The 16,789-nt window shown below is 32.6% G+C and overlaps 1 protein-coding gene across 6 annotated transcripts in view; it reads left to right on the forward strand.

Annotated features, from left to right (window-relative positions):
- The window catches only part of KIF2A (kinesin family member 2A), a 73,103-nt gene that overhangs the window by 49,589 nt on the left and 6,725 nt on the right, over window positions 1-16,789 (forward strand). For 4 of the 6 annotated variants that reach the window (XM_038530699.1, XM_038530696.1, XM_038530697.1 and 1 more), the window contains 12 exons: window positions 280-375; window positions 2,032-2,086; window positions 2,468-2,630; window positions 5,183-5,273; window positions 5,390-5,453; window positions 6,011-6,102; window positions 6,461-6,603; window positions 6,978-7,182; window positions 7,935-8,045; window positions 9,839-9,906; window positions 12,836-12,949; window positions 13,846-13,996. In XM_038530699.1, the coding sequence (XP_038386627.1) occupies window positions 280-375; window positions 2,032-2,086; window positions 2,468-2,630; window positions 5,183-5,273; window positions 5,390-5,453; window positions 6,011-6,102; window positions 6,461-6,603; window positions 6,978-7,182; window positions 7,935-8,045; window positions 9,839-9,906; window positions 12,836-12,949; window positions 13,846-13,996 (1,353 nt within the window). The remainder of the gene's footprint in view (window positions 1-279; window positions 376-2,031; window positions 2,087-2,467; window positions 2,631-5,182; window positions 5,274-5,389; window positions 5,454-6,010; window positions 6,103-6,460; window positions 6,604-6,977; window positions 7,183-7,934; window positions 8,046-9,838; window positions 9,907-12,835; window positions 12,950-13,845; window positions 13,997-16,789) is intronic. The other 2 variants (XM_038530700.1, XM_038530701.1) reach the window with 1 other exon arrangement.

Consider the following 16,789-nt stretch of genomic DNA (forward strand, 5'->3'; position numbering starts at 1 on the left):
TTTAAAAACTTAAAAAAAAAAACAGACACTCTGCAATCTATGAATTTAATTTAAATTTGTAAACCATATTTAATTTGCAGCAGGGTTGCCTGGGTGGCTCAGTCAGTTGATACCTGAGTCTTGATCTTAGCTCAGGTATTGATCTTCGGGTGGTGTGTTTAAACCCCACCTTGGGCTCCACTTTGGGCATGGAGCCTCTTTGAAAAACAAAAACATAAATGCAACAATATCCATTATTGTAATGATAATAAATGATGAATTCTCTCTGTCTCCTTGTAGGATGTTGATGCTACAAACCCAAATTATGAAATTATGTGTATGATCAGAGACTTTAGAGGAAGTTTGGATTATAGACCATTAACAACAGCAGATCCTGTAAGATTCTTTTTAAACTATTGCTCTGGAATTTATTATGCTGTAAATTTTTTAAAAAAGACTTTTGATGCCCACTCAATACTAGATTTAGCTGTATAGTTTTTTCTTTATTTATGGGTGTACATTCCCCATGTTTTAAGGTGAAAATTTAGAAATCATTCCCATTTATGCTTATCTCCCATAATGTGATTTATTAGACTTGCTTTCCACAGAGATGTTCTTTTCAAAGCAAAGCCTCTCTGTCTTTGGTAGAGCAGAACAGCAGGTAAAGGAATGATGTAAGAAGACCCATTCTCCTTTCTGACCATCACTTAAACTTTTATCCTAGTTCCAAGCTTATTTCCTCTTTGACTTGGGCTATAGATTCCACTGTCAGTTTACTCTTAATTTGTTATTTTAAAATAAATGTGAAGACATCCCCGGTGGTGCAGTGGTTTGGTGCCACCTGCAGCCCGGGGTGTGGTCCTGGAGACCCGGGATGGAGTCCCGTGTTGGGCTCCCTGCATGGAGCCTGCTTCTCCCTCTGCCTGTGTCTCTGCCTCTCTCTCTCTCTGTGTCTCTCATGAATAAATAAATAAAATCTTTAAAAAAAATTAAAATAAAATAAATGTGAGTTTGGCTTTTAAAACCAAGTGATGGTTGTTAAGGACTGTACTAGACCAGAAATTTAGTACTCAAAAAATATTCTGCTGTCTTATTATTCAATTACTTTCCTTTTGAAGAATGGGAATTTTTTGGACAGGGAATAATAGTTTGTGAGTAACTGATACTTAAGAAAAATAATCCTTCTGACCTAGCCTGTACAGAATACCTTGGGTACATAAAATACATTTGTGTCAGGCTGTTGTATTGCTTAGGATTTCATAGAGTTGTTGGTCATAATACTTGTATGTATGTTTTAGTCTTTGCTATCCCTACATGCATTTAACCTAAACTATGTCTGAACTCAATAGGACAGGGATTGACAAACTTTTTCTTAAAAGGCCCTGATATAGTAAATAATTTTGGCTTTGTGAACCATATGCTCTTCACAACTACTCAATTTTGCCTTTGTAGTATGAAAGCAGCCATAGATGATACATGAACAAATGAGTGCAACTGTCTGATTAAAACTTGACAGATGCAAGTAGTGGGCTGGATTATGCCTGCAGACCATACTTAGCCAATTTCTGTGTTATGTATTTAATTATTATTAAAAGGCAAGTATTGGGAAAATATTTATGTGTAAGAATTGGCCTATTATAAAATTACTGAAGTTATTTTGCTCACTAATAATGTGAATTGCATTTCTTGCTATAATTAGTATACATGGTATGAAATTTTGCTTTTGTTATATGCCGTGTAACTTGAAGGTGTAAGGCAGCTTCTTAATGTGAATTTAATGCTACTAAGAACAGTAGTGCCATCTACAAAATTATTTCCTAATTATTTACCAAATAACAAAATGAATGATTTTCCATTAGGCTTAGAATTTTAGAAATCGTTATGTCTGTTAACTATTAAAATTTGTACATTCTAATTTGTTTTTTGAACTTCTTATTTATCCTATTTGTGCTATGCAGAAATTTCTAAAACCTTTAGGAAATATTGCATAACCGACTTTTCAGTGTTTTACATAACACTGATGAATATTGAAATAAAATATTTTATTTCTAGATTGATGAACATAGGATATGTGTTTGTGTAAGAAAACGACCACTCAATAAAAAAGGTATGCTGCTTTTTGAACTCTTAATAGAAGTTTGACTTTTTCCAGTTTGTAATTTATTTTGATAGAAATTAAATTGATTTAGAAGAGTTAAATATAAATCACTTTATTTGTACATAATCATTATGCAGATTTCTTTGGTTAGATCTGCTGATTTGTTATTGCTCTGTGAATCATTGCCATTCCTGGTTATTGCTTCACAGAAATTTTGATAGATTTTTTTTACTTAGTTGTTGAAATATGTCTTCTTGAATTGCATATTTATAAGATATTTATATTTATAGAGCTTAATACTTGTACTAAAATTCTTATTTTTAAAAAATTACTTATTACATTCAAATGCTATGAAAATTACTGAGCATTGTTTTTTATTTATTCTTTTAGAAACTCAAATGAAAGATCTTGATGTAATCACAATCCCCAGTAAAGATGTTGTGATGGTACATGAACCAAAACAAAAAGTAGATTTAACAAGGTACCTAGAAAACCAAACATTTCGTTTCGATTATGCCTTTGATGACTCAGCTCCTAATGAAATGGTTTACAGGTAGGTAAATTTGTTTTAAATAATAATTTTATTCATATACTGTGTATTTATCACTACCCTGAACCTTGCCTTAATGTTGGCATCTCTCTCCAAAAGTGCAGTATGCTTTTTATTCTGAATTTGAGCAAAGGTTATGTAATAAGCACAATATGAATATTAATACTTACTCCCTTTAATGTTCCCTCTAAATCATAGTTTTTATTAATAATTATATATGTATCATACATTTTACATATACATATATATTTATATGTGGACAGGAAATTTCTGAAAAACGTAGGCATTTCTTTATTTCTAGGAATGTGATGTGGTTAGAAGGGGGCTTTTACTTTTGCTTTATAATCTCTGTATAGTAAAGAATCTCTACTAGTAAGGGAATATTTATTATATATCAGTTCTTAATTTTTTCAGATCTTTATTTCACGTTACCACCACTTAAGGCAAAAGAAAAACCTTTGTAAACCTACTTGTAAAGATGCCTGGGTGGCTCAGTGGTTAAGCATCTGTCTTTGGCTCAGGGGCATGATCCTGGAGTCCTGGGATCGAGTCCCACATCGGGCTCCTTGCAGGGACCTATGTCTCTGCCTCTCTCTGTGTGCCTTTCATAAATAAATAAATAAAATCCTTAAACAAAAAAACAAAAACAAAACCTACTTGCATTTGTCTAATTTCTATCATCTTTAAGCATTGGAATAGTTTTAGTACATGAAATTCTTTATATGTTCACATATTCAACTTATAGACACCTCAAACTTATTATTATAAGTTTTATGCCAAATTTAGATTTTTATACACAGTTTGTAAACATTTCCTTCTAATTATAATAGGTCAGTTCTAACAGCAGTGCTATTTTAATCTACTTAGAACTTTCTTGGCAATTACTTGAATGCTTTTTCATTGCCCTTTCATGTTATAAATATGGCTGGAAAACAGAAAATTAAAGCTTTAATAAGAGCCCTAAGAATTGAAGACTTATTAATGAAATATTATTGAAGTCAACTCCATTGGGCTTAAGCCTTATAAACTGGGAGTTCAGTTGTAAAGAAAGAGGAGAAAATTAAAGGATATGTGAACGCTAAATGGTATTATGAAGAATTTGTTTTAAAAGGGAACTATAAGTATAAATTGCATATTTTTTACCTTTCTGAGCATGGAGTCCTCTCTTCACCCCTACTCCCAATTCTGCTTCCACTCCTGCTTCATAAAATATGTCTGTTTGACTTTATAAGGTATGTTTCTATAAATATGTAGGATCTAGTAAACATTGTTTCACCTTGCTTTTTTTTTTTTTTAATTTTTATTTATTTATGATAGTCACAGAGAGAGAGAGAGAGAGGCAGAAGCAGGCTCCATGCACCGGGAGCCCGATGTGGGATTCGATCCTGGGTCTCCAGGATGGTGCCTGGGCCAAAGGCAGGCGCTAAACCGCTGCGCCACCCAGGGATCCCTGTTTTACCTTGCTTCTTAACTTTACCAATATTGATGCTGTCTCCTTTGTTTAGCTTTGAGGGAGTACGAGTTAGGCCTTGTGCTCTCTCTCTCTCTCTGTCTCTCCTCTCTCTGTCTCTCATGAATAAATAAATAAAAATCTTAAAAAAGATCATAACTATGTACAGTGTTCCATGTACATTATTTTGAAGCGTACATAAAAAGATTTGTTTCCTGTTACACTTTTTAGCGCTCCACTCAGTGAAGTATTCCTTCTCTCCTTTTAATTTTAACTGTAGCGTGATTATGATATTTTGAAAAATAATCTAGACTATAATATTTTGGCATCCTTCTCCTAACTAAGACTATCAACTCTAAACTCATTGTCTTATTAAGTATAATTTGTTGTATTTATTTAGCTACATTCAAGTAAATCCTGTTAGTTTGCTACTTGTGTAAATGGTCTTAAGATAATCACTGTTGATTTTGTTTCTATTAAAACTTTTACTCCTGGGATCCCTGGGTGGCGCAGCGGTTTAGCGCCTGCCTTTGGCCCAAGGCACGATCCTGGAGACCCAGGATCGAGTCCCGCGTCGGGCTCCCGGTGCATGGAGCCTGCTTCTCCCTCTGCCTGTGTCTCTGCCTCTCTCTCTCTCTCTCTGTGTGACTATCATAAATAAATAAAAATTAAAAATAAATAAATAAATAAATAAAACTTTTACTCCTGGTGTTGTGGGTTTTTTGTTTGGTTGGGTTTTTTTGCTTTTCATTGTATAAGCCTTATCTGCCTAATATTATGATCTTTTGTTGTTATTTTTTAAAACTTTCATGGTGTCTTCTATTTATAAATGTCTTCATTCAGTTACTGTCATTTTTAATTTTTTGGTCCATTGTGACCATCGTTTATTATGGAATTCCTTGAAATTATGCTTTAAAGAGCTTTAAGCAATTTTAGAATAAGTTTATTTAAAAATTTTAAACATATCAATGGGCTCAATAGTAGTCTGACAGTTGAGCCCATTGATATGTTTAAAAATTTGGTAGGAGTTTTATTAATAACTTGATATTGTATTTTTAATTTAAATATTGGTCGGATATTCTGACTAATGCATTTTATTTTTAAGATTTACAGCTAGACCACTAGTGGAAACTATATTTGAAAGGGGAATGGCTACATGCTTTGCTTATGGGCAGACTGGAAGCGGAAAAACTCATGTAAGTAATTCATTTCAGTTATATCCTGCTATTTTCCTTATAGCTTAATTCTAAAACCTATGTTCTTAAGATTTATTGCTGAATAGTGTCTATTATTATTTCCTTTTAACATACAGACTATGGGAGGTGACTTTTCAGGCAAGAACCAAGATTGTTCTAAAGGAATTTATGCATTAGCAGGTAACTGTCTTTTCTGCATATCATTTATAATATTCTTGAATATTACTCAGTTGTCTTTGAAATAAAACTTGGAAATATTATTCAGGACTTTAAGGATAATCATAAAGCTAAACATATTATGTCAATTTTAGGTTGTCAGACTGCTTGAAAAGGATTGAGCTTATTAAGATTTTGGGACAGAAATCTTGATTATATTTGTGTCATTTTATTCTGGCATATTATTGAAGCTTAGTATTTGTTTTGAAGCAGTATTTTTTGAGTAGCTGATGAAAAGCTTCTTTTTGGTTTGGTTACAGGAATAACCTTACTATGACCACCTGTAATTTTATGTTATTTATAAGAATAAGTAGTAACATTCTTCTTTTGAATATGAGAGTGACATCTATACTTAATGTAAATAAATTATTACTATTTTTTGTAAAATTAATGTTTACTTTAGTCTTCATTTTTATTGTACTGTTATTCTAGGTAAAGATTAACTGATTCCTCTAAATCCTTTTTAAAGATAGTATTTGTAACATTCTTAACGAATTTTCTCCATATGAAATTCTTGACAGCTCGAGATGTCTTTTTAATGTTAAAGAAGCCAAATTATAAGAAGTTAGAACTTCAAGTATATGCAACCTTTTTTGAAATTTATAGTGGGAAGGTAAGTGGAAACTTAAAAAAAAAACCCTGATTGGGGGGGGCGGTGTTTAAATTGTGGTTTAATATGTGCATAACATAAAATTTAACACTTTAACCAATTGTTGTGTACAAGTTCAGTCGCATTAACTACTTTCATGTTGTAAAACTATTGCCAGCATGTATTTTTATTCACATTTTTTGTTAGCATTTTGTTGAGATTTTTAAAAATTCCCTTTGAAACTCTCAACTTGAGTTTTGAGCATTATTCTAATTATTCTAATTTTCTGAAATAATGTTTGGATTCTGATTCATTTTTACAGAACTGAAGTTTTTTTTTTCCCCTTAAAGCTAGTTTTCTAATTTGGCTTTTTTTCAAACAGGTGTTTGACTTACTAAACAGGAAAACAAAATTAAGAGTGCTAGAAGATGGAAAACAGCAGGTTCAAGTGGTGGGATTACAGGAACGGGAGGTCAAATGTGTTGAAGATGTACTGAAACTCATTGATATAGGCAACAGTTGCAGGTAAATTTCATCTTAATTGGGAAAGGAAATTTTAATTTCTTAATCAGTTGTAGGTAATTTGAGTATCTAAAACAAAGCAAAGGTGTTACTTAGTACCTCTTGGTAGTAAAAGTTTGTTCATAAAAACTTAACATTAACTTTGAGTGATATCTACTATATAGATAATCGTACTACAAATATACTATAAGTATGCCAGATTAAAGTATATAAATCTGGCTGTGTTGAAGTGTTGTAAGTCAGATTGTCCCTTTTGTATTTAAAAGATGAGAGCTGGATGGTTTTTTGCAGGTTCTTTCATGAACTACTGTGGTTTAAAACATAAAAACTGAGGTTTTTTTTTATTTTACTCTAAAATATCTTTAATCATGTTGTAGAACATCCGGTCAAACATCTGCAAATGCACATTCATCTCGGAGCCATGCAGTGTTTCAGATTATTCTTAGAAGGAAAGGAAAACTACATGGCAAATTTTCTCTCATTGATTTGGCTGGAAATGAACGAGGAGCCGATACTTCCAGTGCAGACAGGCAAACCAGGCTTGAAGGTGCTGAAATTAATAAAAGCCTTTTAGCACTCAAGGTAAATGACATGTATTTAATTATGAAAAGTCTTTTGCTTTTTGACTTTAATTTTGTTTAGAGTAGCTACAAAGTGATAGTACCTGTAACACCTAGTAAGTAAGAGATGTTATCAAAATTTGTTTGTTTATAGTTGTAGGTTTATATTGTACCAGAGATTTTCTTTACACATAATCATTTTTTTTTAGAGTGAATAAGGGATCTGTTAGTTGGCAGACAAATTCTAATCCTACTTAAGGAGATTGCACAGGGCTTTAATCAGCCATATTATTTTTGAGGAAGGCAAGGAACCATAAAGCTTAGCCAAAAAATACTGTCCCATAGAAATGCAGAATGGCTTTCAGAAATATAGAGGGGCAGTATTATATCCCTTCATTGGCTTGAAAAAAAAAAAAAGGATTGTCAGGACACAAGAAAATAATTGTTTTTTCTTTTGTGATGCAATGCTTAAAGTTAGATTTTTATCCTTCTACCTTTTACTTCTAAATACTAGAGTATTTAGTTAGAGTCTCCTGAAGAATTTTTTGGAATAATAAATACTTTGTTGTTGTTCTTGTTATTAGTTTCATTTTCTTGAGTTAGGATTTATGAGACCATTTCCATCTTTACTATGTTCTAAACCTGTCAGTAGGATTACCAGAGCTGATCAGATCTTAAATGTTAGGGTTATGGTAAAAGGCCTTTCAAGTATATTAATTAAGATTACTCTTTATTAGTAGCCTAACCTGTGAAACTTACTTTCTTAATTTTCAGGAGTGCATCAGAGCCTTAGGTAGAAATAAACCTCATACTCCTTTCAGAGCAAGTAAACTCACTCAGGTGTTAAGAGATTCATTCATAGGTGAAAATTCTCGTACCTGCATGGTAAGTTTGTGTTTGTTTGTTTTGTTTTAACCCTGATAATGAATTAACTCAAAATATATATGAAAAAATTCTAATGTACATTAACAACAATCATTTAAATCCTTCTATTGTGAGAGATACAGTGATACTTAAGATGTGGTCCCTACCAATCTGATAGAGAGGATTATATTGCAGTTATAATGCATTCTACTAATTCCAACATCTGAGTCTACTTGAGGTTGGTCTTCATTGATTTTTATTTTCCTTGAATATGGTTCACACTTTTCGGTTTCCTAGTATATCTGGTAATACTGGTTTATGATTTTCATTGTGAATAAATACCTTATAGCCCCTCTGGATTCTCTTATGTTCTAAAGATTATCGATTTTTTGTTGTTTTAGCAGGAAGTGAACTTATTTCAAACTTTGGTCTCCCGTGCTTTGGGCAGTAACTGAAATTGGAAAAACTGTCCAGTTCTTAAGAGTTAGTTATATTGCTTAGCGTAAGCCTTGTGTATGCTTGGTTCAAGAGTCAGCTAGAGGTTGGGCAATTTATATGTAGAGTTTTTGGTTGTCAAGATTACTTCCCTCCGTGATTATCTCTCTCTTCTGGGAGACCTTACTTTTAGCTGCTTTAATTCTCCTTTTCAAATTTTGTCCTTTAAACAGTGAAATTCCAGTTTTCTTTTTTTTTGGTAAGGATTTTATTTATTTATTTGTGAGAGAGAGGAAGAGAGAGAGAGAAAGCAAGCAGGGGAGAGGGGCAGAGAGAAAGAGGGGAAAAGCCGACTCCCCACTGAGCTGGGAGCCCAATGTAGAACTTGATCCCAGGACCCTGGGATCATGACCTGAGCCAAAGGCAGGCATTAACCAACTGAGCCATCCAGGTGCCCTGTGAAATTCATTTTCTTTTTTTTTTCTTTTTTTTTTTTTAATTATTTTTTTTTATTTATTTATGATAGTCACAGAGAGAGAGAGAGAGAGAGGCAGAGACACAGGCAGAGGGAGAAGCAGGCTCCATGCACCAGGAGCCCGATGTGGGATTCGATCCCCGGTCTCCAGGATCGCGCCCTGAGCCAAAGGCAGGCGCCAAACCGCTGCGCCACCCAGGGATCCCTGAAATTCATTTTCTAGTGAAGTTTTAGTTGCCCTGTGTGACAGCAGCAGGGCTTGCACTTAGGCAAAAAAAAAAAGAAAACCTGGATGGAGAAGACAAAATGGGAGCACTCAGTGCTATTCCCTTCTAGGTTTTGACCTCCATTTTCTGATTTAAATCTTTTTCTGCTGTTTTCAGAGAGTTGCTTATATTTCATGTGGTTTATGATTATTATCTGATTTTTGGTATGGTATAGCAAATTTTCTTGGAATTTGGATATCATAAATAAATTATTTTATTTATTTTTTATAATTTTTTTTAAATAACCATTTTTTTTAATTTATTTTTTATTGGTGTTCAATTTACTAACATACAGAATAACCCCCAGTGCCCGTCACCCATTCACTCCCACCCCCCGCCCTCCTCCCCTTCTACCACCCCTAGTTCGTTTCCCAGAGTTAGCAGTCTTTACGTTCTGTCTCCCTTTCTGATATTTCCCACACATTTCTTCTCCCTTCCCTTATATTCCCTTTCACTATTATTTATATTCCCCAAATGAATGAGAACATATAATGTTTGTCCTTCTCCGACTGACTTACTTCACTCAGCATAATACCTTAAATAACCATTTTAAGATTAGATCTTAATGAGCTATATGTTGGTATTACTGTGTCCGTCATTTATAACATTTTCTTTACCTTTGTGTTTTTCTCCTTTAGATTGCCACAATCTCTCCAGGAATGGCATCCTGTGAAAATACTCTTAATACATTAAGATATGCAAATAGGTATGTGAAGTAGTTATTCAGTTTGAAATTTGAGGGGAGTAGAACAGTATTAAGGTTGACTTAATATCTAATAGAATAAGTTTATTATGTTTTTCTTTCAGTTTTTAAAAATATTTTGCATGTTATTCATTAAGATGGTATGTAGAGTCATTTGATCAAGTTCTGAAAATAAATGGAAATATGTAATTTGGAAAGAGATTTAGGCCGTTAGTAGAATTGGCCTTTCTATCCTAGAACTTGATTACATTTTTATGTTTTACCAAGATATAGTTCATATTTTTTTACTGCATTCGAATCATGCACATTTTTCCTATTAAGAATCTGAGTGAATTAGAGGGGACCTGTCTATATTTCTTACGTAGTTTTATATGTATGTTAAAAATTATTTCTGGTAATATTAAGTGTCGTATTTGGGGAATCTAGAGTTTGAATAAGTAATGGTAGACATTTCTCTCGCATTGTTTGAGTTATATTTTATTATTCATATACTGGTGTTACAAACTTTAATGGATAATGGTGTTATTACAAATGAAAGGACAAAATTTAGCGTTATATACTTAAAATAATCATTCCTTATATTCATGAAATGCCCTTGGAATTTTGGAGTATGATGGACATATTTATATTTGTTCCATAAATTATTCCTATTGCTCTTGTTTTTAAAAAACTTGACTATATATTTGAAACTTCTATTATCACATATTGCATTTGTGATTTTAATATTTAGAGGTCAAATTCCTCTTTGTATTCCATTTTTACTGTGGACATTCTCTTAATTTTGCTAAATACAAATATTTGTCCTATATTTTAATTACTATGGAAATTTTATTTTTATCTTTTTTTTAAAGCAGGGAATACACATGAATACAGAGAAGTACCAAAAACTTAAGTGAATCATCTAATAAGTATTTATACAGTGAAAATTCCTTTTGTCAGATGGGGAATAGAACATTTCTACCTCTCTTGAAAGTTCCCTATATTCCCTCCTGATTATAAATCCTGAATAACATGTCCAAATTCATTAATCTCTCCTTCAAGATAGACATTATCTTGACTTCTGTGGCATAATTTTTTTGGTTTTTCTCTTCATCTCTTTTTAGAGATAGTTTTACTACCCATGACTTATATCTCTGAACAACATTAGGTAGCTATGTTTGAACTTTACATAAATGGTCATGCCCTTTATTCTTTTGTGATTTGATTTGTTTCGACTGGATAGAGTTTTTTTTAATGAGAGTAAAAACTATTACTACTGACATTTTGTAAAAAGATACTAAAATTACTTCTTTAAAACTATAATGGAACTTTATTTCTAAATGTAGTCTCTTTAAACTTTGAATTAAGGGCTCTGAGTTGCAAACATTTATGGTACTTTTAACTCATTTTTATAATGAACACTTTTGGTATGTGGTGTTTTTGTCATTAATTTAAAAGCTTCTTATTTCAAATTGTTCACGGGAGAGATGAGCAACAGCTTAGTATAGCAGAAGATTGCCATGTTATAGAATTAAAAGAAACATAGCCCCTCCTTGTCTTCAGACTTCTGACTGCAAAGGAATCTGCCTAATGTGAAAATGCTGTCTCTGGCCATTCCTGTAGTTCATTTAGGTCCAAGTAAATGTTTTAATTTATTATCATGTATTGTAATTCATCTGCAACATGACTAACCATCTGGGACAAATAATTCTGTCTTTTCTTTCCAAATCTCTAGGAATAAAGATTTTCAACCTCCCTTGATAACTCATTTGAGGAATATAATTCCCGCATATAGTATTTACTGTTTGAGTTGGACAAGAGTGCTTGGAATAGAGAAAATATTAGCCTATTAGGGGCTACTAGGGTATCTAAATTAGGAGATTCTGAAAGAGTTCTAAATGGAGCTGGGAGTAAAAAGAATGATGTCACTGTTAGAAATTTAGATTATGTCAGTCTCTGTATGGTAAAAAAGCTTTCCAAAGTGACTATGAACAATGAAGGGCAGCTGAATATAGTATTGAACCTGTGATAACAGACATTATCAACAGATCAAAGAAAGATTGTAAGTAGAAGAAATATATTAGTTTGATCTATATGTAATTATTAGTTTGATCTGTATAACTATTTATGACCCAACAAAACAGTAATTTCATTTAGATCAAATCTAAAAGAAGTAACGAGAAAAACAGATGGTCCGTATATTGGATATTTAAGTAACATAATGTTTGTACTCAAAGCTAGGTGTATCTCACTTATGCATGCCACATTCTCATTGAATGACCTTGGGTAAGATGCATTATTGCTCTGAACCAATTTCTTATCTGCAAAATGGCAAAAATAATATCATGAGAAAATATAACTATTTAGAGACTATAAATTGTTAACAAAAGCAATTTAAAATCCATTGCTAAATAAATTTTTCTTAACCAGGGTTCTTCATCTGAACCAAACATAAAATTATTTGAGTGATTTCTCATTTTATATCAAGGATGAAACTATTCTAGATGCATAGGGAAGAAGTTAATTCATTACAAACAGCGGATGCCATTAGGACTTAATACTCCTGTTCTTTTTTAAAAGACTGCAAGAGTATTGAGGGCTAATTAATGTTAACAAAATATTTGTAATACTGACTACACAAGGAGATTTGATTAATAATCATGTAGTTCAAGAAGAAGCATTTCAATTATAGGTGGTCATCTAGTTAAACTTCCAGAGAGGATGAGAAAAGGGGAAACACACCAGAAAAGAAGGACTGTGGAATAAGGAGTCAAATAGGACAGAGAAATTAAAAATTGATTATTATTAAAATAGTCTAAATACAGTAAGTCACAACAATGTTGATACCTTTTTCTGAACAAATTAAACTGAATATGAAATAAAAACTTGAAATATGCATTACTGTCTTTACAAGAGCATTTTCTTTTAATTTGTTGCTGTTTTGGTGCTGCAGAGTAAAGGAGTTTGGAATTAGTCCATCAGACATTCCCTTCTCACAGGGTAGTGGCAGTCGCCCTGATCTCTCTCCTTCTTATGAATATGACGACTTTTCTCCTTCGATTACCAGGTCTACTTCCTTATATGCATAAGATGTTTATTTTCATAGTTTCTTTTGAGTTGTGTTACATATAAATATTTCATTTATACTTTTGTACTTATTAGCCTTTTTATTTTTCATTTTCATTTCATTTGGCAGGTGATGATTGTACTGCATGATCATTTGTGTGTACTTTATTGATTTATTTGCTTTAACATGTTGATTTAGAATTCAGGCTTCCTTTTCCCCCTTATTTTTAAGGATGATGTCATCTTTGCATATTTATGGTTGAAAAGTAAACTATCTTGTTTAAAATGAGAAGTTTACTGTTACTCTGTATGTTCTTATAAATTTCCTTGTCTGCAAGGAAATAACAGGAATCTTCTTGATTTATAATGTGTACCCTCCCACTTTGGAAATTGAAGTATAATAAACATTTTTTAAATAATAGAACTTTATAACTTATAATCTTTATATATTAGAAATATGACGATTTCACAGGTAGCTATTTTAATAGACACTATAACAACTAAATATCTACAAAGTATATTAAAAGTTCTGTGATTTTGGCAACAATCGATTTATTATTCTAAGTGCAGTTGTTAGCATTCTTCTGTTTATATGATTTAATTGCAAAAACCATTACTTTTTGCTTTGAAATACTGAATTTACATACTTTGCTAATTGTCATTTATTATGGAACAATAATTATATTTGAAATAATTGTAAAGTTACCTCAATAAATTCTGAAAGTTAATCACCAAATCTCCCTTTAGTGTTTATGCAGATTTCAGGTGAACTTGATCTGGAAAGCTGACATCATCAATTTTAATATGTCAGTTGAATTGCCTTTTTATTGAATAGGGTGGTAGTTTTTTGTTCCTTTGTGTCCTTGTTAATTTTAGGTGTCTCTCATGTATTTATAGGGTGAAAGAATTGACTGTGGATCCAAATGCTGCTGGTGATGTCCGTCCAATTATGCACCATCCACCAAATCAGATTGATGACTTAGAGGCACAGTGGGGTGTGGGGAGTTCCCCTCAGAGAGATGATCTAAAACTTCTTTGTGAACAAAATGTGAGTGACTATATAATTACAGTTATTTGATTATAGTACATTTCATACATCACCGAACTTAATAGTTGAAAAGTACTATATAAATTAGGGGAAAAAAAAATTAATTAATTAATTAATTAGAGATCAGTAGACTGCAGCCTATGGGCCAGCCATCTGTTTTTACACATAAAGTTTTACTGAATTATGTCCATGCTTATACATTTACGAATTGGCTAGCTGCTTTCTTGCACAAAAGCGTTGGCAAAAACTATATGGCTCACCAGCCTGAAATAGATACTGTTTGCCTTTTAAAAAATTTACTGACCCTATTTTCCAGATTTTCTATCAGTATTAAAATTTGGGGGTTTCAAAAGTAATATAGGGAAAAAAACAAGTTTAGGAATTATGCATATAATATGCATATAGCTTAAAAACAAAATTAACTGTGGACACATGCATATATATTAAAAGGATGCACGAACTATGTCAAACATGGCAAAATGCTAACATTTGTTAAATATAGTTGAATTCTATGTGTTTAAATGGCTAGTGACATTTTATAATTTAACAATTTAATTCCCAATTACTCAAAAAATATTAATGTACCCATTGTATAAGGACAGCAAGGTCTAAAGAAGTAACCAAAAAAGCACCAACAATACACGTTTTCACATAATTACTTTAACATATTGAGGAAATTTCTTTCTGTATGTCAGATGTAAAAGTATATATAACTTCATTTTTTAAAATATCATGTAGTTTTCTCATTTTCTTCTCAGTAAGAATTGCATAGTAGTACTTTCTCATGATAAAAGATGGCATTTATTAGTTGCTGACTACATAATTTGTATTTGCTAAGCATTTTACTTATTACCTAATGTAATCCTTACAACTCTATGTGGTAGATACCATAATTATTTCTGCTTTTTAACTGATTTTCTAAAAGGTGAGGGAACTTGTGGCTCCTGGTTAAAAGTAAGAGTTCTAAGCTTTGAACCATGGAAATGAAAAACTGAAAATGAGATCTTGCCCTAGTCTATCTCTCCTGTCTCCAAAAGTTTGAAGGACAGTATAACAGTTTTTTGGGTTTTTTTAAAAGATTTTCTGTATTTATTCATGAGCGAGACACAGGCAGAGGGAGAAGCAGGCTCCATTCAGGGAGCCCAACGTGGGACTTGATCCTGGGTCTCCAGGATCACACCCTGGGCCAAAGGCGGGAGCCAAACCGCTGACCCACCCGGGCTGCCCTAGCAGCTTTTTATATTCTTGAAACAGACCATGCAGTGTACCTAGATATGGTGTCTCTTAAGAATGTGGAAAACAAAAACAGGATAGCCCCCCTCTATAGCAGGTCTTTTCTTTTTTATTCTTCTGTTGTTGGGTTGGGTCTTGGTAGGACTTTAATTTGAAGAAGTTGGCTAGGACCGATCCAGAGGCTTAAAGCATAACATGATAAGTTCTTGTAGTCTCCATATTTGAGAGTGAGTGAGTTTCTTTGAATTTTTCCATTCCCAGGGAACTATCTTGAGGTGGTTCAGCATTAGCATCTAGTTAAGTTTACTGGTACATGTGTATATATTCTTATTATATTAAGTCTTAACAAGGTGAATTAAAATGGGATAGTATCGAAGACATGTCCTACAGATAAAACCAACAGAAGTACACAAAGTAAAAGGTAAAAAGAGCATTAGAATTCCAGAGATAGTTGTATAGACAAAAAAGTATTCTAGGTAGACTGCATAGAAGTGATAGGAACTTGCATAATATCTTAAAGCAAAAAGGGATACCTGGGTGGCGCAGCGGTTTAGCGCCTGCCTTTGGCCCAGGGTGCGATCCTGGAGACCCGGGATCGAATCCCTACGTCAGGCTCCCGGTGCATGGAGCCTGCTTTTCCCTCTGCCTGTGTCTCTGCCTCTCTCTCTCTCTCTCTCTCTCTCTCTGTGACTATCATTAAAAAAAAAAGAAAAATTAAAAAATATCTTAAAGAAGATATTCTGGGCTTGACAGGGAGGTGGGCAACCAAATGAGTAAAGTTGGTTGAGTGTGTTTATCAGAGAGGGTGGGAGAGAGAGAGAAAGAGAGAGAAAGAGAAATACCTGCCTGCATGTCTTAATATGAAAACAGATACTTGTTTCACAAAGAGAAGAGAAAAAGTTCTTTGGCCAACTTGATTATTTTATTATTTATTATTTTAAACTTTTAGGGTTGGTAGTATACTGATTGAAATCAAATGTCTACTTAGACTATTTAACCAAAATATGTATATACATTTAGACTTGTGTATTTTGTTTAAAACACTGCTTTTTTTGGCTCATATTTTATAAAACAATTTTAAATAAACCTCATTACTAAAGCCACATTTTGAAGAGATATAAATCATCAGATATTGGAGTTGGGAAAGAAGCTCAAAAAAGAAAGCAAGGCTAGAAAAATTTTCACTTGATGTAGGACTAAGAATATATTGTATTTATGTATGTGGGTTTTTTGTTGATGAGGTGAAGTTGTCAATTGTCAATTAAGATTTCTGTAAAAACTGGCAAGCATATTGTATGGTGTAATTCGGAAATTAATATTTAGTAAGAGTTGAGACCTTCAGAATACTAATTTGATAGGGTCATAAAAGACATTATCTTGAAATCTCTTTTTGGTGAAAAAGATATTTAAGACTTAAATGACTTAAATTGTTAGTGAAAATTAAATACAGAGGAAATACTTTAGCATATTTACAGCCTAATAATAAATGTATTCTTGAAAAATTGCATTATTCCAAAAGAGCTTGGTTTTTTAGGGTTATTCTGTGGTGAAGCCTGGGCT

The sequence above is a fragment of the Canis lupus genome, chromosome 2 (assembly GCF_011100685.1).
Source record: "Canis lupus familiaris isolate Mischka breed German Shepherd chromosome 2, alternate assembly UU_Cfam_GSD_1.0, whole genome shotgun sequence".
Taxonomy (NCBI): Eukaryota; Metazoa; Chordata; class Mammalia; order Carnivora; family Canidae; genus Canis; species Canis lupus.